Source organism: Cyprinus carpio, chromosome B12 (assembly GCF_018340385.1).
Source record: "Cyprinus carpio isolate SPL01 chromosome B12, ASM1834038v1, whole genome shotgun sequence".
NCBI classification, from domain to species: Eukaryota; Metazoa; Chordata; class Actinopteri; order Cypriniformes; family Cyprinidae; genus Cyprinus; species Cyprinus carpio.
The window spans coordinates 13,484,960-13,509,817 of record NC_056608.1 but is presented as its reverse complement, the minus strand read 5'-3'; the positions used below and the strand labels follow the sequence as shown (position 1 = coordinate 13,509,817).

Here is a 24,858-nt window from a genome sequence, read left to right as displayed (position 1 = left end):
CAATAACAAGGAAATTATGCCCCAATTAGGAGAAATAAAGTGGTTTTTGTGAAATAGTCACATTGTGGATATGTTTATGATGAGATTAAGTCCCAATTAAGGAAATTAAGTGACAATTCTTATATATACACATTTTCAGAAATAAAACTCATTTGTTTACTCTTTTGCAGAAACAGGCTACCATAGTTTATGAAACATTCAGACACTTTTTTTAAGGAGTATTGGAAAATTTTGAAATAAAGAAGCCCAAGGAGAAGCAAAACATTAGTCTAAACATTAGTTTTAATATCTTATAAAACATTATTTAGTTGACAGTGACCGTTTACACAGTCGATAGGCTATTGTAATTCTATGGTAACTCAGAGAAGATGGAATCTGTGTGTGATCTAACATAATCACATCTGTTCCATGCAAGCTGTTTAGTGCTCAGAGGTTCTGCTTCACTTCTCTGGAAACCGTAATGATGTTGTTATCAGATCAACAATCATTAAACTCCATTTTTTTTAGGAGTCAAGACCACAGTGGACCTCTTCTTCCATTGTTATATCACATTGGAATCTACAAAGTTACTCTTTCATGTGAAATACTTGAGTAGAACAGAAACTGAGCTTAGTTTTTCAAATATTTCTTAAAAGACTTACAGATTCTGACTGATGAAATATATAAAATTCACGTTTGTTCCACTGTTTTGGCGTGTTTGTCATTTAAATACGTTCTTCAGAAGACGTTTCCCGTGTTCTTCAGGGTAAGTGAAGTTTATTGACCATATCACCTTCTAGCGTTTGCACTTCCCTTCTTTGCAACAGTTTCACCACCTTTAATCTTCAGAGAGTCTAAGAGGTTCTTTATTCTTGAACTAGCTGGTTCCAGTTTTCTCTTCCTGCGACTTTTCACTCCTGCTCCTGAGGTGACTGAAGGAAGGAGAAGTGCAGCGAACCCCCATGGTGAGTCCGAACTTTGCTTAAGAATTTCCTTCTGCTGGAGAAGCCAAGCACTTTCTCGACAAAGTGCCACGAAACGTTCTAGCTGTGTTGCATTAACATTCTTGCTAATGTTCAGAGTGGTTTCAAATGGATTCTGGATATACAAAGCTGTCATTTCCGGTTTGGTCTGCTCCTTTCCCTGTTGAAAGAGATATAAAGCAGGATATTTATGCCCTCAGGACACTTAACACATCAATTGCATCAGCATCTTCACTCAGTTTGTTATACTGCTAATTCAATGTACAAAAACAACAACAACAAAAAGAATTAAAGGGATATTTCACCCAAAAATGAAAAGTCTGTCATTAATTTCTCACCCTCATGCCGTTCCAAACCCGTAAGACCCTGAATGCAACTACCACGTTCAAGGCTCACAAAGGTATTAAGGACATCGTTAAAATAGTATCAGTAGTTCAACTGCAATTTTATGAAGCTTCGAGAATACTTTTTATGCACAATTTTTTTTTTTTTTTTTTTTATTAACTACTTTATTCAACAATTTCTTCTCTTCTGTGTTGGTCTTTGACGCAACTCCACAAGAGTGACCCACTGATGTCACATGGACTATTTTCACGATGTCCTAACTACCTTTCTGGGCCTTGAACGTGTCAGTTGCATTGCACTCTATGGAGGGTCAGAAAGCTCTCGGATTTCACCAAAAATATCTTAATTTGTGTTCCGAAGATGAAAGAAGGTCTTACGGGTTTGGAACGACATGAGGGTGAGTAATTAATGACAGAATTTTATTTTTTGGGTAAACTATCCCTTTAAATTAGAAACACAAAACAAAAGCAATTTCTCTAGTGGTCTCAGCCGCAATCAAAATGATTCAAGCCCCAGAGACTTTAGTAATAAATCATAAAAGGCTGACTTGAATATGATAAAATTCATTTAGGTGGACCTGTGAAGTTCTAGAAGAATGGATGTAACCAAACTTGATCTTTTTGGACCCATGTATCAGTGGTATGTAGGCAAGCAGGCAAGGCTTATGTCCAGAAGAACATCATCGCCGTGGTCAAACAGAGTTGGGCCAGTCTTGTTACAGGGGTGCTTTGCTGCTACAGGAAGTTGAAAACTTGACTGCATGAAGAATATTCTGGATTTGTTTAAGTATCAGGTAATTTGGGATGCTGTAATGCCTTTGATGCATAGACTGAACCTGATGATCACTGGACTCTCCAGCAGAGCAACCATCCCAAAGCATACATCCAAATCTACTGAAGCTTGGTTCAGGGATCGGGTATGGAATGTTCTTGAGTGACCTGTTCAGTCTTCAGATTTAAATCTCATTCAAATATTTGGTGGAATTTGAAGAAAGCAGTGGCAACATGAAAACCAAAGATTATTAGTGATCTGGAACCGTTTTCACATATGATTCCAGTGGAGCGCTGCTGTAAACTCTTAGAAGCGACGTTTATTTCAGTTTATAAAGAATAAAAGATTCTCAACAAAATTTGGCTTTTTGGGGGTTAATTAATTTTGTACTTCAATATTTTGAGCCAATTTGATTTTTTTCTTATTTATTTTTTTATCAACCTTATGAATCTCAGAATCACTCAAATGTGTATTAATGAACTTTCTATAATAGTTTACTCATGCTTTGGTTGAACTGTGGCAGCAGAACGTCAAGGGGGTTGAATAATTTTGATTGCCACTGTATATCTGGGTCCACTGCAGACCCAGACACTTTCTTTGAATTAACTATATACACACTGCCCTCTGGTGGGCGTTTGTGGAGGGTCTGCTAAGACGTCAGCAGTGTCCTCTGGGAGTTTGCGCATGGATGCACGTGTCCTTGGTGGATGACTCACCTTCCTGATATTGATCGATGCCTTGTTAAAGGGAAAATTGCCATAAAACTCGAAGAATTCCTGCAACAGTTTCTCTGTGGATGAAAAAATTAAAACAACTGAAAATAAACAGCAGCGTCATTAACACTCACTAAAACTGGAATGCATAACAAAAGCATTACAGAAACGAGCCATCTGCACCAAAGGTGAAAAGGTAGACTCTTTCATTAAGTTTGTGTGAATTATGAAAACAATCCATGAGCTCAACTCACCTAATGTGTCTGTGTTTTGCTGCAGTGTAATCTTGCTAAGGTCACTGACAATAGTGCAGTCATTACCCTCAATGACACACTTATCTGATGGTCCGAAAGTGCACACACACAAAACATGAATATAATTTAAGTGACCTTCCATATAGAAATGGATTCTGTATAACTATTGTGGCATCACTGTCCTTGACCCTGGCAGACAAGAAAACGACTGTGTGTGTGTAGAATATCAGGTCATGTATTGTCACACACTCACACACACAGTTTATACATTTTGCAAATTAAACAGAAACAAAAATGCACAATGTCATACAAAAGCCTTATTTTGCAGCACATTAGGCAGGCAGGAAATGTTTATTATTTCTAAATATCTGACTGTAGTGTAAAAAATTAAAATAGGATTGTGATATATTTTGTAATAATTGTATTAGTATTTATTGCATTTGGAGATCACTATCACTATTAGCTAAGCCAATGATGAAAATCACTCCCAAACATCTGACACACTTTACCTCACAGCTGCCATTTTTAGAAAATGCTTCAATTAATGACTGACGGTTATGAGTTATGAAGCTATAGAAAATAATTTACAAGGTTTTATAACAGGGAAAATTGACTTGTAAAATTAAATGTTAGTTCAAAGCAAATAATCCAAGCCATATAGAAAACTTATTTAGACATGCAAAGGGTGTTTTATGACTTAATGATATGATGGGCTCTTTTCCTACGTTTTGGGTCTGTAATTTTTTTTCTGTAAATTTTTTTAAAATGTTAGAAAGTAGTCAATTATACTTACAAAACAGCATTACTATAATTAAAAACAACTAAATTTGATCAAAAACAGTAAAAATAAAAACAGTACTATTTTGAAATATTATTTAAAATCAATGGTTTCTATTTTAATATATTTTAGAATGTAATTTATTTACATGAAGAAATTTTTAAAAGCTAAAACTCTAGCATCTATCGTCACATGATTGACTCAATGAGGCTGAGTAACACTGTTTCAGCACATGATTGTTCAGAAACCCATTCTAATATGTTGAATCTTTGAGATACTCAAAAATTTATTATCCTCACTCTTGAAAAATGGTTGTGCTATTTATTTTTAAAAGCAAAACTGGAGCTAAGAAAAAATTGAGGGCACCATGTTTTGATTTATTTTAATTGAGTTCTGTTTTTATAGGAACCTAGAGCTGGGTCATATTTCTTCCACATTCAATATTAATTTTCACACTTTTGATTTCTGAGCCCACTCATCTGATGTCACAGGAGAGAACATGAAACTAACGACAGATGTTAGGGCCACAGGTCTGTAGTCGTTACATCCTTTGTTGGTGGACGCGTTTGAAGCAGTCATAGCTCAGTTTTGACCAAAAACAGGCTGTAACGCCATCTGGGCCTGGTGTGACTGTCCTTGGCGGCACATCATCTTTGTATGGCGGTATAGAACAATAGACAGAAACTGCAGAAAATTCAGCATGGCTGTAAAGGACTCTCAGTTGTGTATACCTGCCAGCGTCCTTAATCTCTTTGTTCAGGTCGGTCTGTCCCCATTGGCTTATCAGTGTGGCCAGAATGGGAGGATTCCTCATGTTGTAGAAAGAACATCCTCACCATATATGACGTTTGGTTCGTTCGTCCAGATTGGTGGTAGAGAAAAACACACTCCAATCAGTGGTTGAAATCCATGCTCCTGGAAGATACTGCTTGGTTGATACTATGAGCCCCGAGCCCAACAGCATCCGCACACTGAAATATATACCAGAGGCGTCTGAACACGAGGGTCCCCAGCTTGCCGTAGAGAAAAGCAGCAGTTCTGAACTCTTCATCGCCACCCTGCACACATGACAATGTAAAATAATTTCCCCCGTTGATTCTGCGTCGCGATCCGCTCTGAAAACCCGGCAGATGGAGTGCGCACCTTGGGTTTCATTGAGGCCAGGGTTTCCGGAAACAGGAGCAAGCCCAGTTTGATCCGAAAAAAGGATGTTAAAAGCGGATTAGGGAAAACCAGATGGAAGGCAATCGAAATCCGCGCTTTGTCTATTCAAATCAGCTTCGCTGGTTTGCGCGTCCTGAAGCGTTTGCATCAGGCCGCTGCTGGGGGGGGGGGGGGTTTTGCGCCGACAACAACGTTCAGTAACGTCTGAATATTGAAAAATCCGGTACTTGTGGTGTGTTCTGCCGAATGTTTCGCAGTTCTTCCCTGGTAAATCGTGTTTGTTAAAACAATTACAGTCAACAAAAAAACAGTACAAACACTGGAGAGCCAACACTGAAGCACCGTCTGCAGCGATTACTCTAGTTTTTAGCGTCACATGATTGTTCAGAAACCATTCTAATATGTTGAATGAAGAAAAAGCTGAATTTTTAGCAGCGATTACTCTAGTTTTTAGCGTCACAAGATTGTTCAGAAACCATTCTAATATGTTGATTTGATACTCAAAAATTTATTATCCTCACTCTTGAAAATGGTTGTGCTATTTATTTTTAAAAGCAAAACTGGAGCTAAGAAAAAATTGCTTTTTGATTTATTTTAATTGAGTTCTGTTTTTATATATTTCTTCATTCAATATTAATTTTCACACTTTGATTTCTGAGCCCACTCATCTGTCACAGGAGAGAACATGATCTAAGACATCCTGTTTCAGTCATAGCTCAGTTTTGACCAAATGTGTAGTTACTGTCCTTTGCCTTTGTATGGCGGTATAGAACAATAGACAGAAACTGCAGAAAAGCATGGCTGTAAAGGACAGTTGTGTATACCTGCCAGCTCCTTCAGTCGGTCCAGTGTGGGCAGAATGGGAGGATTCCTCTGTTGTAGAAAGAACACTACCATGACCGTTAAAGAGAAGTTGGTGATCCATGCTCCTGGAATACTGCTTGTGATACTATGAGCCCGAGCCCAGCACCGCACACTGAACACCAGAGGCCGAACACGAGGGTCCAGCTTGCCGTAGAGAAACAGCAGTTCTGAACTCTTCATCGCCACCCTGCACACATGACAATGTAAAATAAAACAAAACATGTACCTGGGTTTAGGACAGGACTACCAGTTTGATCAAAAAATGTAAAAATATTAGGAAAACCAAGAAATCATTCTGTTGTAATTCAATCTGGTGCCACTAGGGGCGCACAGTACTTTTAAATGACTCATCTCATATTTAAACAATTAAGTCATATCAAAATAAGCAATTCAAATAAAACAAATAAAAAAAAAAAAAATAAAATAACAAAAACTGACAAAAAAAAAAAAACCAAAATCTGTTTTGCTATTATGTATAAAAAAACTGTTATTAGTTAATACGCAAATCTAAAAAAAAAAAAAATAATACGCAAATAAAAAATAAAAAAAAAAACCTAGAACAAACTTCAATTATATTAATCAAATGCATTTCATGTCTTTTTACTCCTGTGTTCATACGTCCTCCACCAGAAATCCATCAAGGGCAAATAAAGGTCTGTTTCTCTCATTATGCACATACAGTGTATACCATAAACATCTGGGAATACCCCTCTCTAACCCACAGCTTGCCCCATGAGGGATCCCAGTGCAACAAAAACTGCTGTGCAGGTTTCTGTGCATTATTAGTCTGTCACGTTCTAAAAGGAAGCATAAGAGTGACCTTTGTTTTGAGGAAGTGTAAATGAGAGTGAGAAAATAAACTGGTAGCCCTTAAAGCCCACATAACAATACTTTAAAAGCCCTTCTATGGGACTTACAGAAATTAACTACTGCTTACCTTCTCAGCTTCCAAAGTCTTATTTTAAAATGCAGTTTAAAATGGCTAATTGAGTGATATGTCATTCAGCTGACATTACCTGTTATTGGCAGTGAGATCACACTGAAAGCCAGAGGGTTGGTGAGCAAAGCGGACAAGAGGACATCGAGCCTGAAGAATGCTCTGGACTCCCACACATCCAGGGCCGAACTGGTCTACACATTTCCCAATGACTGAGAGGATACTCTGGGTCACAGCCCGCTCTGATGCTCCTCTCTTCACCTGGTACTCCAGAGACAGTCCAGAGCCCTGTTTAAAACATAACCGTATAATCAATAAACATGAAAAATACAACTGCTATTGTTCTAACCTTAACTGTAGAAATGTAATGTATATTTTTAACTGTGGACATAATCCTTAAGAACTGACCAGAACACTGAAGTTGTATTATTTAGTCATTTAATTGTAATATATTTTTTAAATACATTTTCAATACAATGACAGCTATTAACCTCCAAAAACAGAGGAAAAAATTTGCACTATAAAAGTTGTATTTCAAATATCCGCTAATAAAAACTAAAACTACAATAATTCCTACACAGATAACTCAGTTTTTTTTTTAAAGGGGTCATGACATTGCTAAAAAGAATATTATTTTGTGTATTTGGTGTAAAGCAATGTGTTTATGGAGTTTAAGGTTTAAAAAAAACAAAAAAAAAACACACTATTTTCCACAAAACGTACATTAGTGTTGCTCCTCTATGTCCTGCCTTTCTGAAATGCATTGATTTTTACAAAGCTCATCGTTCTGAAAAGCAAGGTGTACACTGATTGGCCAGCTATCCATATTTTTTTTGCTTGTTTTGGTTTCATAATAAATAAAAATAAAACAAGTCAATAGAACAGAAAAGAATAGATAACGCTAGTGTTAGAAGGTAAATAAGTAAAATAAGTAAAAAGAATAGACAAAGAATAGAGAATGCTTAAGGCTCTTTTTCCTTTTTAAATTAAACAAGTTAGAATATAAGTAGAAATAGAATAGAGCAGGGGCTTTATTTTCATCAGTGTCAAAGGTCGGGACCGGAACAATTGGTTATTACAAAACTTGTTTTAATGCCGATATTTAGAAATCAGGGCAGCTGATGGCCGATATATAATGCTGATTTTTTTGGCCGATATTCTTTATTTCCCCCTTTATCACCTAAAAGAAAGTTTGAGTAAATGATTATTGCAGGGCACAAGATGGTAATAGTAGTAGTAGCAGTAGCCTAATTCAAAGTAATAATACATAGCTCAAAACTTAAGCACTGAAGCATGCTGTTCAGAAGCATGCTTTTTGTTTATGTTTGTTGACAGGCACCAGTGTTTCCCACAGACTTGAAAATGCAAATTCATTCTCTGCCAGCAGGAAGCGCTGTTGGAGCAGGAGATAGCAGTTTCCCCGGTAAAGCAGCGGTCATACTACACTTTTCATTCCATTGCATGTGAATGCATCAGACCGGAAACGCAAGGAGTGGAAACGAAAAATCGCAGGAGCAAAACACATTGTGGGAGCAAACGGCAATGATCAGAAATTCAGTGGGAGCGGGACTAAGAAAACAGCCAAATCCCGGACATTTTGGGTGATAAAGAAATCCCGACCAGACACATTTTTTTTGGTCCAAAAAGAGGACAGGTCCGTGGGAAAGAGTATGTATGGTCACCCTACAATAAAACCCATTACAAACGAGGCATTTGTTGCATCCAGTGGGGACTTAATTACTTATTATAATGACTTATACTGTCTTTTTACGTGTTGCGTATCACGCAGTGTAAACATAAAACCATGTCTGCATTTGTGATCGGAGAAAGGACAAACAACAAGCGCTACTCTACACTGCTCAAAACTCACATTTGAATCATCAGTGGCAAATTATTTAAATATGTAAACGTACTTACAGGCTGAGAGTCAGAAGCGCCAGACTGTCCTTGCAAAATTGGAATTGCCCCACTTTATAGAAACAGCCTTTGTGCACAGATGCTACTCTCCCAGGATCACGAAACAGTCCTTCGTAAAATGCACTGCATATATCTGAATATTTGGGCTGAACTGTTCTGGAACAGTGTTGTAAATACAACCTAACCACTTATTTCTAGTTATGTCCTCTTTTGGAAGGCCAAACAGAGTAGTTTCGCTTTCAGCAACAATACTACAGGGAGAATCAAAGTTACGCCTTCTTTCTTTACGTGAACATTTGGGCGGTGTTATGCAAATCTTCCCACACAGTGATGTAGACATGTAGGGGCGTGTTTAAACGGGGCATTTTAGGAAGGTGTGGACAAGTCTTAACTTTTATAAAGAATATCTCTTTGGGTTTGAGACTTTAGTCTTTGCAACTTTAGGGATCATATCTATTCACGAACAGCTTGTAACACTCCAAAGAGAAAGGAAAACTTGAAATTGCATCATATGACCCCTTTAATTTTTCAAAAGTCATGTTTTTTATTATGTTATAATGTTTTTATTGTTTTATTGTGTTAGTTAGCTGTATTTTTTTTTTTTAGCTATTTTACTAAACCCAACTGCAGTTTGATTGAGATTCATTGGAATGCATAATGAAAAAACATGACTTTTGAAAATTGTTAAAAAAATTAGTTATCTGTTTTTGCAAATGAACTATTCACATATTCTTCAAAATATCTTTAAGTTCCAAGTCATTCAGTTTTGCAATGACACAAGGATGAATAAAAGATAGAATTTTGTGTAAACTATCCTATTTAGATTCAGTCTACTCAAATAGTCCACAGCACTGACCTTTTTCTGGCTTGTTGCATAGATGCCATCAAGGTCCAGAATCATGTCAACATCACAGCCCAGTTTGCCAAAGCTGTTAACAGAGGAGCCAAAAGGCCTGATAATGCATTCTGGGAAATATGCTCCAGCTATGTCTCGAAGCAGAGAACAAACAAGGAAGCGCAGACTGATGTTCTCTTCCGTGAGCTGCAAGGTCTCTGTCAGACACTGCAGTTGTTCATCCATCTGTAGAAGAAAGGTGAAGAGAAGATACATATTTGTAGCTCCAACCAGCAAACATAAAAAGGAACACATTTTTATCCTTTTCCATTAGCCACATCATATGTCTTTGTTTACATATCACCCAGATAGGACTTACAGTGTCCCGTTCCGAGAGCAGCTGGGTGATTTCATTGATGGATGGAGGGGACTGCTCTTTGAACTTGGGCATTGGATGATTGCTCGACTGACTGCCTGGCCATTTTAATGACAGCAGGCGAGATTTGAAAGGCACTGCAGCTTCATGTTCAACAGCTGGTATATTAATGCTCTCCTTCAATGAGGCAATGCTCTCTCTGCTGGAGAATTCAACTACTGCATTTGCTCCCTACAGAAAGAGAATAACAGTTCTGTCAGTTTCAGATCTCTGTGATCAAGCATCACAAGATTTCTAAATATTAAATTTGTCACTATTCCTATTTGTAACTTATAGTTCTGCAACACTTACGTAGCTATTGTAGAAGAAATGTTTGTTGATTGTCCCATGTTTAGACAGGTAATCTATAAACTTCTTTTCGTTGATCTTAGGCGGACAGCTGATCAAAACAGACCTTTCAGCTTCTTCTTTTCTCTCCTCTTGGATCGCTTGGAATGTTCTACTCTCCTTGGCTTTCGTTAAATAAACGAAAGTGGTGCAAGAGGAAAGAGGCTTGAGTTATTGGACATGTAATGCACTTTTTATTTCCATCACGATTTTCACCATGAGACGACAACTTGGTATTTATTTTTAACATAAATATATGTTAGATGAAAACATGAACACGTTTTACAGTTGTCATTACTATAACTTAATTGAAATCACTTGGTAAATGTCATGCATACAGTTCTACAAAAGCAAACAATGTTACCGGCTTTCGCTGTCTTTTTCTCTGTCTGGGCTTTGAGTGCCGATGTAGTCGAAGTGAATCTTACTTGCGTTTGAGGTTCCAATCCAAGACAAAATTTATCAAGCCCCCCTAAAGCCCTGAAATGTAACCTACACACGCCAAAGGAGGCCGCCATTGTTAATTTAAGACGGGCGCGTGCGTGCACATTGGCTCTACGGTGGCTGTGGACGGACCTGCAGTGCTGCGTTTTTTCATTTGAAAAAACCTGAAAAGGCCAGACTGGAGATCACCAAATTTCAAAATACCTACTTGAAACTAGTGTTGGAGAGTTTGACCCATTTCTGCATACTTTAAATTTGTTCACTGATTCGTTTAGTGACTTTTTCTGCAGGTTTACATGTTATGATGTAAATATCGTCACAGTCCATTCATTTTATTCACGGAGTCGTGAGCGAAAACGATTTATATGCCTAAAAGATTCATTTATAAACATAGGTGCGTTCATGAACATAAGCCAACTGACTTCTTACTTTTCACAAACCTTAGTTATGAGATAGCACACGTACGTCTGCAAGATGTCTGTTAAAGATCACTTGATCTGAAAAGCATGTGCTCTATAAAAACATAACAGATGTCTGTAAGATATCAGTTTTACATAGGCTACATTCTAAATCATAAACATCAAAAACATAGACGTCTAGGTCTATATGACATCTGATAGGAAACGTCCTATAGACATATCAAATATAAGAAACCCGTGATGTGCTAACAGGGTGACTCGTTCACCAAAAGATCTTGCAGATGTAAATGCAGATGTCAAATAGACGATCCCCGTGATGTGCTAACAGGGTGACTCGTTCACCAAAAGATTTGTTCACTGACTCGTTAAGTGATCTTTTCTGCAAGTGTAAAATAAAAATTATGATGTTAGTTACTTCCCTATCATTCACTAACATGTCACATGAATTAACGACTACGAAAAGTTTCATTTAAAGCATGGAGTCGTTCATGAACAAAACTGCATTGTGCTATAGGTCAACGGACTTCGCTAATTTATAACCAATAAAGTTTTTCACCTCATACTGTATATTAAAGAGCACAAACGTGTGGGGCTTTCTTTATACCGGTTCATAACAGTTCATGCTTTTCTTTTCTTTGCTATCGCAAGAACGTACAACTTTTTCTATGGCGTATCATGAAGATGAAAGCGAATGACATCTTTTTATTCCACGGAACATTCTGATAGGGGACTGTGGCAAAATTAAAGCCCAATGAGAAAATACCTCTCACTGAAAAGACAAAACGAAACCGCGGTTGACGTAGGCGCGTGGCGGAGGCGCAGCTCACAGTTCTCTTATCTGCGCGTGTCAGTCTGTGAGAGCCTCAGTGGGAACTATGGACAACCAGTGAGCATGTGCCCTGCTGTGATCACACTGACCGAAAGGTAAGCAAACGACCGGGATTTCATGGATATTATATCCTTTTATTATACATTTCGAAATTATTGTTGTTGTTGTATTACTTAATGATTCCACATGAAGTATAGAAGATGTGGTTGTCAGAATTTTTCAGCATTGTGTGTGTATTAAAATGGGGGTCTGTCAAAAAAAGACTTTTGTGCTTAAAGACCTTGAAAAGATCGTTAGGTTTCAATGTAAAAAGTTTTAGCTGCCATTTGTTTTGAAGAAGAAAGCCCATCTTGGGGTTTCCCACCCCCTGAAAACCACCCTTCACTTGCAGGCAAAATAGAGCAAGCAAGCACATCAGGAAACATGCCTGACCACACTGTAAACAAACATATGCATGCAAAACAAATGGATGCGTGCACTAAGTTACTTTAGTTAATGTTCTGTTTCTAATGATCAAACATTCTGTTGTAGGATTCAATCAAGGATGGAGTACAAGAATGAAAATGCTGGTATAGAACTGCTTCTTGCTCACATGAACATTGAAGACTTCATCCAAGTGGCAGAGGATTTCTACTGTGTTGGCGAGGAGGTGGAAGCAGGAGTTTCATTTGAGGAAAGTTTCTCGCAAGAAGACATGGATGAGATTGAGGAGACGCCACAGGATTTAATCTCACATGTGCAAAATCCTGGAAAGGTCCGTTACGGGACTGCATCCGACCTCCTGGACTTTGTAAATATGGTTTCTAACATCCCGTCCTCCTCTCTATTGGAGGTGGGGGAAGAAATGGGGGTTCTGCTAAACAAGGTAAGCTCTATAGGTGGTTATTTTACTGAGATAACAGATGCATAACGTATACAGTAACAGTTGCAATGTACAGTTCAGTATTAAAACATCATGTTAGTGAATGAATTGTTTACACTGTGAGATTGTTGGCTCAATCAAAGCAACTCATGTGTTAAGTAAAGGAGTGTTTACTTGTTTTACAAGTTGTCATAGCCTTACTCTTATGAACACCCTGCTTTGTCCTTGCAGACAGACATGGTCATTAAGGAGGGGCATTATCGCATTGACTTGGATGTCCTTCTGTTTCCTTGGAAACTAACCTACAAGCCCCCTGGCCCTGGACACGTTCCCAAAGGCTCATTTGGGAAGGTCCATCTGGCTCAGGACACCAAAACTCGGAAGAGAATGGCATGCAAACTAGTAAGTCCGGGAATCCAGAGAATGTTATTTTCAGGAATCTCATCACACAGGAATCTCAGATTTTTTCTTTTTGGCAAAGGTAGTTGTTTTCACTCCACTAGGAGGTTATAATGGACATGCCTTCCCTTATGGGAATCTGTGTTCTTTTATAAGTGAAGCAAAAACACAGCTTGTTCAAAATACTATGTTGAAAACAATTTAAAAAGCAGAAAAAGAAGGATTTTAAACATTAAGTAAACATACTTTTCACATGAAAATATGAGATAGAAGACATGTGATACCGCATGATTTGTTCTTGTGATGATCTTATGCACCAGCATGTAAGGCCACTTTGTGTACAGTGGAAAAATAATGGCTCTGAAAAGAGAAACGCTTCTTGTTGAAACTGTAGCAGCAATAAGAGAATATTTTGAAATGAGGAAGAGCGCTTTTGGGAAATAACCCAATTCCCTTAAAATGTTTAGAGGGTCAGCGTGCAGCATGCAGTGTTTAAACAGAAACTGAGAATGGCTGTAACGCACACAGGAAGCTGACAGGAACACCCCCGTGGAAACATGCAGCCAAAAGAGACAGTGTCTCAACTGTGCGGCAGAGTGCAGATGTCTAGTGGGAGAAGACATTTCAGACTTGTGGTCAATTTAACAGGTTGTTGCTGACTTGTACAAAAATATTCACCGTCTCATTGTGGCCTAACGTTTTGATCAAATACTTAGTGATAAAGGTGGTCAATGTCCGGTATAATCGAGTAATATAACTGTAGTTTGATACAGCATTACTTTGTGACTTTTGGACAGCATGCTAAGTTTTTTACCATTAACCATTAAGACCAGATGGGCAGGTGAACTCGTGAAACTGCAGGCTCAATGATGCAATAAATGTGATGCAATGGCATATGCAATAAAATCTGATTAAGGCAAAAACAATCTATAAATAGAAAAAATCTATTAAATTACTTTGTAAAAAAATAAATAACAATTTGCTCAAAAAATGTGCATTATCCACTGACAGAGATTTTGGTAGATTTTGGAAATACTGTTAATCGTTCAAGTGGGCATGAATATAATAAACAATCAAAACAGACAAATATATAATAAGCCTGGTGTATATATATTAATCCTTAACTACTAATAATTCAGTACTTTGGAAATCAGTGTGGCAGTGTGATTCTAGTAATTAATATTGTGAAAGTATATGGGGAAACATGTAGATCATAGACAGGCAGAATGCACATATTTTACAGTATTGGTTCTACCTTCTGTAAGCCATCTGCATTTTGTCTTTCTTTTAAAATTATTTGCATATATGAATGCTTAAATAGCATCGATGCATATAAGAATAATGAGCAAGCTCATTTTTGGTGCACTTCCAAAATGTCTGAAATAGATAAATTAGGTGTACTTTCTCTCCAGATTCCTGTGGAACATTTCAAGCCTGCAGACGTGGAAATCCAAGCCCGGTTCCATCACGAGAACATAGCAGAGCTGTATGGGGCATTGCTGTGGGAGCAGACGGTGCATTTGTTCATGGAAGCGGGAGAAGGGGGCTCAGTTCTGGAGAAGCTGGATAGCTGTGGTCCAATGAGAGAGTTTGAGATCATTTGGGTCTCTCAGCAGGTTCTGCGAGGCCTGGAGTACTTGCACTCTCACAAGATCATACACCACGACATCAAACGTAAGAGCTTTGGACTGCATCATAAAGAACTTTTCTGAAATATCACTGCAGTTTCCTGCCAAACTGATTTTTTTGTGACCACGCTCTGAACTGAATGTTCAAAACACATTTCAAAAGAAGTGTCAAAAGCAGTTTAGTGCTTTTTTCTTTGCAAACCACAGACACACCACTGTTATTTCCCCCCTAAATGCAACAGAGGTGTTCTGTAGGTAAATCAGATAATGACTGTGTGGTCAAGGAAGGTATTTCGTTTATCTGACAGAAATAAAAATGAGGCCATCAAGAGGAAGCAGCAGTGTTAAATGATTGACAGAGAATTGGCCACAGGCTAGAGAAGTGTTTTTAGTTCATGCCCATCAAAGATGAGGAACAGAACATAACTGAATACGGTAGGGTTGTGTCTGACAACATTCTGCTGCTGTTTAGTCATACGCAGGAGCCAATCAGCGCTGCAGCTCATGACTTCTCAAGCATCTGGAATTTCCAGTCTGGAGAGTGAGAGCAGGAAGAGACAGACGTGATTACACAAATGTATTACTTTCAAGGGCTTATTCAACAGGCAACCCATCTAACTAGTGTTTTCAAATTTCAGTAAGACTGAGAGAGTAACGTTAAATGGGTGACCAATCACAGTAATCTGCTTTGTGGTTTTGAGGACTGGCTTTTTGACATTTGGCTTGGAGAGGAAACGTTATTTCAAGCAGTGTGAAATATGGAGGGAAAGCAAGAAAGGGGGGTTTTGAGACTTCTGATGATCTGTTCATCAACTATTCAAGCTGTCCCATGAGTAATGACCTTACCCCGCTTCCGGAAAACAACACCTTGCTGCATTGGTCTCGCTATGCAGCACAAACAAGAACTGAACAACCTATATTTTGCAGAAGTTACTGCAAACTTCTCAAATATTACTTCACACTTCTGAAGGTTTTTTTTTTGTTGTTGTTTTTTTAGCTTACCTAAATTTCATTTTTGTCCCTGCAGCCAGTAATATTGTGCTGATGTCCGCAAAAGCCGTGCTGGTGGACTTTGGGCTTACAGTACAGATGAAGGATGATGTATATGTTCCTCGGGACTTACGTGGCACAGAGGTCAGTATGTTTGAGGTCACTTTACACACTTAAATTTTTCCATATCTGGTCAGCCACTGTGCTGTGACTAAAATTAGTTTAGTCTATATTGAGATACAATGCGGAATTTGGCACTTCCTGTTTGTGTTGATGGCAGATGTCCTTTAGAAAGTCATAAATATGCATTGCCTTATGGTATGTACAATTTTTAAATAGTTACATGGTGATTCTGAAAGGAGATCTGAAAAGCCAGAAGGCACGTACACACACAGACACACTTTCCCCCCTCTTAGCTGACATTCTGTTCCCTAACAAACTCTGGGAAAGGCCCAAAAGGGCAAATGCACATTAGCTCCCTCAGTGTTGACATTTTGCCCCACTTGGAAAGTCCAGCATGCCTTGTTGACCAGCACTGAAGATTCCCCACAAAGAAAAATAAAGTTGTTTTCCGGCAGGCAGTAGAGCGTGCAGCTCACCAGATGTTCACTCGATCATTTGCCTATTACATCAGAAGTTGTTTTTCATATTTATATTATTCAGAGTGACTGAACAGTAGAAAGCAGCCAGTCCAGTCCAGCATTCATTGCACAAAACTGAATAAAAACTAGTTGCTGCAAATTCTGTTGAAAGCCTCTGTATATGTGAATTCTGAGCTTATTGTTTTTTCTTTCTGTGCAGATGTATATGAGTCCAGAGCTGGTTTTATGTCGAGGACACAACACCAAGACTGACATCTACAGTCTGGGAACCACAATCATACACATGATGAGTGGAAGCCCTCCGTGGGTTAGGAGATATCCCAGAACAGCCTACCCCTCATACCTTTACATAGTGAGTGTGCTTATTCGATATTATCAAAATGCATTGAATTGCTTGCTCTTTTAATTGTATTTTGTTTGTATGTAATTTACTGCAACAGTATAGGGGGAGTCCCTGAACGTGGCAAAACCTCACCATATGAAACTGACTATATACATTAACCACAGAGCAAAACACATAAATGCCATGGAGGCTGATGTCATAACTTCATGATGGCCTCTATTAGCACAGCATTTCTCATGCTGATTCTGTATAATTTTAATAATAATAATTATAATACGTTTTTATAATTAATTTAATTAAAGCGTTTGCTCATTTTTTAATTTTTATTTATTTGTTTCATTTAAACCACTGAAAATTATGGTACTTCTGTACCATTTTAATAATTATTAATAATCAAGTATAATATTATTTATAGCCTTTTTAGTTAGTTTTTTTCTCTTTTAACTTTTCTTTTTCAGTTTAAACTTCTGTAAAGCAAAGGATGCTAATTCTGTATAATTGTAATAATAATAACAATTCTGTATAATCTTTTTTCTTTATTAGTTCTTTAATTTTTTTCCTTTTCTTTTTTCTCTTTAATTAAACATGTTTCTATATAAAGTTGTTTTGTTGTTGTCGTTTGTTTTAGACACTATAAAGCAAAGGATCACAAGATAGGACTTGTGATGGCAAGTTCTTCTTTCCATTGCAAGCAATTTCTAAATATCTAAAAAACAAACAAACTAATATCAGCAGTTTAAGCTTCCCCTATGTGTTGCAGATTAGTTTGCATGTTTCAACTCAAAAGCTGCCCATGTAATGGAAGCAGACAGAAAGCTTGCTCTATAAAAAATTATTTTTGTGTTCGACATTTGTACTGGAGCCCAGCTGGTTTCAGTTCCCTTTTCACACACTACAATTTCTTTTCATGTAAATGAATGTAAATCGATGTACAGTGTCTCTTTGCATGTGGCTGCTTGTGAATGCACCTGTGCTGCCATTGATTTTCACAATGTCTGTTTGCAGATCCACAAACAGGCTCCTCCTCTGGAGGACATACCTGAAAGCTGTAGTCCCGCAATGCGGAGGCTCCTGGAGCATGCACTCGATAGGGTCCCTGCACGGAGGAGCTCTGCCACAGAATTACTAAATGAGGAAGCCCTCCATCCTTCTCGGGAAGACCAGCCACGCTGTTGGAGTCTGGACTCTGCACTGGAGGAAGGCACACATCCACTGCTGCGACAGCACAGTCAGCTTTCAGAAAGCACCCAAGGTACAACACACTACACACACACACACACTCACACACACACACACACACACACACACACACACACACACACACACACACACACACACACACACACACAGTATACCATGTCAAATTAATTTAATTGCATGCTTGAGACCCTTTACTTTTCTATTTTCAGATTCTTCCTTGTACACTGAGGATTCTGGGCACTCGAAGAAAAAAGGATCCCTTTATATAGATCTGGGCGCCTTGGCTGGCTACTACAATCTGGTTAGAGGGCCACCATCTAGTGAATATGGCTAATTAAGGTGGATTTTTGCTGAGGAGCAGTGGGGGACTTGTATCAGAATTGCATAGACAGATCAGTTCCATGGAGCTGAATTAATCCACAAGATGATTCAGCATATACTGTATGTTGTCCTAAATGAGGACAGTCTGCGCTGATTGGACAGTGTTTGGACATGAGCTGTCCAATCAGAGATGGACTTCTTGAAGAGAAGACAGACTTGTGGTTTTTAATGTTAGATGAACAGTTTGTGAGGTGTGGTTTTGTTAATGCAGTTCCTTGTCTGTGTTTTGAGAACATGAATATATCAAATGTATATGAAATACATACTAGGGATGCACCAATATTAAAATCTGGCCAATATAGAAAAGCCTATAATCATTTTTCTGTTATAGATGATAAAAATAAATGGCTGATTTTACAATTGTACACTATTTTGTTTTTTTTTAAAAAGCTTTTATTTATACATCACAACATTATAATGTACAGTATGAAAATTCATATTCATTTTGAGACTTGCTAAAAGCCACATTCAAGAGTGATTTAAAATTATTAGTGTTTTTATAAATAAACTTTAAGGAAGCTATAGATGATGCTAAAAGTAATCAAAATGCAAAAAAACAAAGGAAATGCATGAACAATTACAAATGTAATATTGACTGTGCATCCCTATAATACAGACTAATGTTTCCTGATATTTTGTCATATATATATATATATATATATATACTGTATATATAATTGCAGATCACTGTAGCTGTGCTAGGTGTATTGATTATGTATTCCACATTTGATCACATAAGGGGCAGGCCCTAATAAGAGTAAATCTGTGCTTTGAAATATGAAATATGGGGATTGCAAATATACATCAATAATAATTTTAACAAATAAACATTAAACTGAAAATATTTACTGAAATTAGTTACTAAAGGGCACAGACAGATTAATGTCAGTGGTCAAATATTCAGTGTAGTATCTGTGAGCATATTGCATTGAATATTTGACCACTGACATTAATTTGTCTGTGCCCTTTAGTAACTCATTTCAGTAAATATTCTCAGTTTAATGTTTATTTGTTAAAATAATTATTATGTATATTTGCAGTCCCCATGTGAGTGCCATGTCTTTAAATAGCTTTACCTGAGATACATTAATAATACAATCATTGTAAAAATAAGTGTTGCCAAAAAGCACACTACTTTTTTCTCACAAGGAAGCGTTTTCAGATGATACTGAAAATAATCTCAGGGTTTTATTCCCATGGAATGTGTTTTTGTTGAGTAGTTGCAATGCAAAACAAAGAAATGTGCACTCAGACAAAAATTTTATTGATCCGCCATATAAACCTAATGTTTTTAATTAATAAAAACTGACTCCATAAACATGTTCTGACACCAAAGCAATTTAGTTGTCTGTACATCTGTATGAAAGCTCCAGTCTGCATATTCTTGTTCAAAAACGAAAAATGATGCACATATTATCTTGTTAAAATCAGCATATTAGCAGCCTTTCATGTGTTTATACATTGGATAAATAAATGTAAAGCCAATATGCTGTCAATTTTGCTTTTATTTGATGACTAATTTATCAGAATTTATAATGTAAGGTTGTAATTTCAGATAACAAAGGTAAAAAAAATTCATCTGGTTGTTTCAATCAATAAAAGGTTCTTCAGAAGTTTCTTAGTCATTCTGGAAAGGCCAGAGAGTCTGTGTGTGATGATAGTATCACCTGAGATGGAATCTGACCTTGGGGGAAATTATAAAATAAATAAATGTACTAAAAACGATGAATAATGTGTGATTCATCACTTGGAAAAGCATTACACGTGTGGTGGAAGTGTTGAGATCACGTTTATAAATCCAACAGTATCACGCTTAAAATAAAAATGCTAAATTTGATTAATGATAAAGATAACTAGGCTTATGCCATTAAGTGGTTAAGTTCAAACTCTTTTAGGGGACTGAAAATTTAGTGTGCAGTAAAGGTCAGGAAATGATCTACGCAATGACTTTCAGTTCCGAAAACATAAAGGTGTTCTGGGGTTTCTGAGTAAAAGAGTTTTATATTTAAATTATTTTAAGAGGTAATGCACAACCATTTCCATGACACAACGAAAAAAAAATAATTAACATAAACAAAAATATAAACAGTTTAAAACAAATCAGAAAACAAATTAAGTAAGACACTATCACATATACTAACATGTTAGTTTAAGACTGTGTGGAGACCAGATTATGTAAGACACTAAAAAGTTGAAATCACCACACTACACAAGAAGCAACACAATCACACGTGCATAACTATTTCCATGTAGTGACACTGAAATGAAAATATAATTTCTTGAGAAAAAGAGAGCATGGTCAGCATAGCTCAAATGAGGAAGTGGGTTTCCCCCTGCAGATAGGTTCTGCCTTTGAAGTGAAAGGTGGAGGGGGTGAGACAGAGACTGTATTTCCTGACCTTTATAATGCACAGTGACAAATTCAAATTTACAGTAAAGGTAAAATTCTACACTGTGTCAAAGATTTCACTCAAAATAATCACTTATCTACACCCAACGCCCATGCATACCGACATATTTGCTTGTTTGTTTTTCTGGTTTATCAAGATGAGGGCACTTTGTTGACTTTTATTGAGTCATATTATGAACATTATCAAAATGGTGCTAAAGAGGAACATTTACTGCCCCCACAATAACACTAGAGAGCTTTGATCATAAAAATAAACATACAAATACTACTAACAAATAAATTATATATATATATAGACAACACAAGAGGATTTATATTATAAGCTATCAGAATTTCATTTTACTTTTTGGCCATATAAATATCAGCAACTGCACCAGAGTATTAGTTTTGCTTAGTTTGGACTGAAACTGAGGTGTATTTGTCCTCTTCCGGTATATGAGCTCCTTATTCTCCCATTTCTATACTATATGAGCCATTAAAGCCTGGTATTTATTTATTTTGTCAATGGTTCAATAAACTTTTGTATTTCATAAAAGTGTTGGCAAAACCTGAACACACACACACCAAATAATTTCTAAAACTTAATCAATGTATTTTCTTATGCCTTGGAGAAACTAATGAACAGAGGTTATACAATTCTGAGAGTGTTATTGATCTTGTGGATTAAAGGACTGAATGAAATAATGAAAAACACAGCTGCACGCAGATATTAGTGGAGGTCAAGCTGATAGTGCTGTCGATGATTTGGATGCGGCCAGCAAATAAATAAATGTATTTCCTATAGCGTCACCTTGTGGTCAGTATAAATAAAAATAAATAAAAATACTAAATCTTAAAAAATGTTCATTGATATACTCGATCTAGGCTATGTTTGCAGTTATTTCAAAGAATTTAAAAAAAAAAATTGTACCTCGTATGACATGGAAAATAACAAATGTGTTCTAGGTTTTCAGTCTCAGAATTCAGTCTTGTGAAGTGATCGTTCCTTTTTCTTTTACTATGCATAATTACAGCCTACATCTGTTTATTTGTACTAATAAACACTAAAGTACCACAATATCATTCTTGGAGTCTCTGCTGACAAGCTGATGAATTGAATCAGGTGTAGCTCATTAAGTAGGCATCCAAAATTTGTACTAAAGTAGGACCTCCAAGAACGGAGTTGGGAACCGATGATATAAAACTTCATCGAACTCAAAATATTACTGCTTATGTCCAGAAGGGGGCAGAACGAGACTGTTTAATTGCTGCAGTGATTTATGTAGTCCAGACGTTCACAATCATCACAACTCGAGAACAATTTAATGTAGTGATTTAGCACACTAACCTATTAAGATCTTAAAGAGATACCTCATAATTCTCAAATCACTGAGAAAAAAAAGATTATCATTATGATTATCATTTCTAATAGTATATTTAGAGTATAATATAATATAATATCAGTATATTATTAATCTAAATTACATTTTAATTGGGTCTAAAATTATCATTATTATTGTTATTAATTTAAATTATTAGTTACTATTAATAGTAGTAGTAGTAGTATATTTACAGTATAATAATAAATATAATATAATATAATTATTAATATTATATTTATTATCAGTATAATGTGTTTATATCAGTATATTACTATTTTACATAAATTACATTTTAATATTTTGCCTGGTGAGATTTCATGAACCAAGCTCAATTGTTTAGTTTATTTAGAGACAGAAAAGACCAAAGAAAATGAAAGAGAAAGACCACTTGTCTCCCCCTTCTAACAGAACAGACAGATAGCCTCTGGTGTGGCACCACTAATGTTAGTATGCGCTACTGTATACAAAGGGCCATTCTTTACAAACATAGCTAACCAGAGACGCACTGTCCTCTAATCTCCCCATCTCCAGACTGCACAAACAGATGATAATTATTACTTTTCATAATTCATAGTCCTTTTCTCTAGAGACACAGTACCCTGCAGTCATGGTGTCCAGAAACATGTGCTTGTGTACAGATGCACTTTCACGCCTATCTAACAAAATGTCGATCTGGTTACAGCAAATCTATATTTATTGCATTTTTGTCTCTCACTCTGAATTCGATTTTCTGCTTATTTGGATGTTATTAGATTTCTAGGAATTCATATAGTTTGGTGGGTGTGCTGTATGTAATTTCAGGATTAATCATATTTTACTGGAAATAGTTTATGTGATGACACAGGGCTTGTTGGCGCTGTTAGCTTGTTGATTTAGTTCTCAGTGAGTCAGGCTATGACACACGCATGGCACCCCTCTCAGCCTGGTAATGGCATCATTCCTGGCACTGTTCACATTTGGACAGAGATTTGGCATGGCCAGCAGTTGCTGGTTCAGTTTGGATGGTCTTTTATACACATTTTGCTTCCAGTAATGCTGCTGACCCTCACTTGAGCGGGTATTGGCTCACCATGCAGACTACAGTGCAGGAAAACACATCGGTCACTAAAGGCTGGTAGAAAATCAGCTTAAGGCACATACTGAAAGACAGGGGCTTCCTCAGGAAGTAAAGTTTATTATTGACTTCCTTGTACAGAACAACTGTGTTGTCACTTCAATGATGACGAAAAGTCTTTGTCTTGATGATGTGGTTTTCCTCACATCAGGAACTGCAGATGGTTTTCCTCACACCATTATCTAAACGCTTTCTTTTCTCCTATTCACTTAAACGCACAAATAACAAGAAAATATCTTAAGTCTTATTTTCCCACCATAGAAATAAATATGTATTCATTCATTCATTGGAAGTACACAGTATATGCTTAGCTGCTCAATAAGACATAACATTTCAATATTTTACATCAACCACTTGTGGGAAAAGGTAAATTTTGCATGTTTTTAAAATGTCTTTATATTTTCATTTCATTTCATTTATTTATTGAAATAAATATTTAATTTCAAATGTATTATTTGTGCATCAAACAAAATGGACAATCAAATTGGACCTCAGCCCTTTCCCACTGTTATGATTTCTATGAGAATACAATGAAATGATACATCAATATTACATTAGACAGTACATAAATACATACACATACACATTATACATATACACTGAGAAAATTATACACAATGTAGGATTCACTTTAAACATTTTTACTTAGAAATTGCTAGTTCATTTAATAAATAATTAAAAAGAAATGACTAATAACACATTGAATTAAACTTGAAACGTTTAAGTAGAAACACTGACATTTTTGTTTTTACTTTTTAAAGACTTTTCTTATAAAACACACTCCAGTACTTTTATATTGTTATGTTATGTTATGTTATGTTATGTTATGTTATGTTATATGTTATGTATCATATTGTACTTATACTATATATGTAAATAATTTGTGTATGTTCAGACCATTTTTTATCATCATCATCATCTCTGGACATGCTAAGAAGCTATAAACCTGGGAATTTGTTCATTTCAAAATGTCTGAACATGCTCAAAAATAAGAGATCTCTTTGTAAAGCTGCTTTGGAGCAATATGAATTTCGCTCATAAGAACAAAAAAACTATCCTGAGGTTTATTTGGTGTGTGCATTTTTTATTTCACATATTCTATAGGATATAGAATATATTGACGTTCTTTCAGGATTCGAATCCCCTCAGTTCACTAATGCATTACGTTTTACATCCCTCCAGCTTGACACGGAGCAGAGCGGTGCCGCGGTGGTCTTAGAAACACAAGCTAACAGTGAACTGGGTTTCCTCCACACATATTGACTTAAGCTTATGAGACATTACAGGACTTCAATCCATCCACTGACATAAAAACCCACCGCGGGATCCTGAGAGAAATGGGATACTCTAAACAGACGTTCATCTAACACACTGACTAACAAGAATCTCTCTCTCTCCTCACTCAAGCTAACAGATACATACACACAGAGGTACAAAGGTCTCTTTCTGTGACGGGCCGAGGGCTGAAGTTTGATGTTTAATAACTGCGGTATTTTAATGCTGTCTGTGCTGACGGTGCAGTGGGTTTCTGAGGCAGGATAATGATGGGACTAAAACACTACCTGTGGATTCC

General features: G+C 36.8%; 2 protein-coding genes across 3 annotated transcripts; one reads left to right on the top strand and one right to left on the bottom strand.

The window, feature by feature from the left end:
• Positions 1–264: 264 nt before the first annotated feature.
• On the bottom strand, positions 265–10,888 carry LOC109096624 (poly(A) RNA polymerase, mitochondrial-like). 2 transcript variants are annotated; one of them, XM_042735457.1, is made up of 9 exons: positions 10,668–10,886; positions 10,268–10,428; positions 9,920–10,147; positions 9,562–9,786; positions 6,868–7,076; positions 5,811–6,038; positions 3,046–3,137; positions 2,795–2,868; positions 265–1,122 (listed from the first exon to the last, which is right to left on the bottom strand). In XM_042735457.1, exons 1-9 carry the CDS (start codon positions 10,819–10,821, stop codon positions 769–771), a joined length of 1,725 nt encoding a protein of 574 aa, XP_042591391.1. In that variant the 5' UTR covers positions 10,822–10,886; the 3' UTR covers positions 265–768. The 2 variants fall into 2 exon arrangements, with proteins under 2 accessions (XP_042591391.1, XP_042591392.1); XM_042735458.1 differs by lacking the exon at positions 3,046–3,137 and having other exon boundaries at positions 5,812–6,038; positions 10,668–10,888.
• Positions 10,889–11,902: 1,014 nt separating this feature from the next.
• Positions 11,903–20,125, top strand: LOC109096626 (mitogen-activated protein kinase kinase kinase 8-like). The gene is made up of 8 exons (XM_042735456.1): positions 11,903–12,090; positions 12,527–12,860; positions 13,089–13,259; positions 14,669–14,930; positions 15,912–16,018; positions 16,676–16,828; positions 17,825–18,071; positions 18,229–20,125. Exons 1-8 carry the CDS (start codon positions 11,918–11,920, stop codon positions 18,351–18,353), a joined length of 1,572 nt encoding a protein of 523 aa, XP_042591390.1. The 5' UTR covers positions 11,903–11,917; the 3' UTR covers positions 18,354–20,125.
• The last annotated feature ends 4,733 nt before the right edge of the window (positions 20,126–24,858 follow it).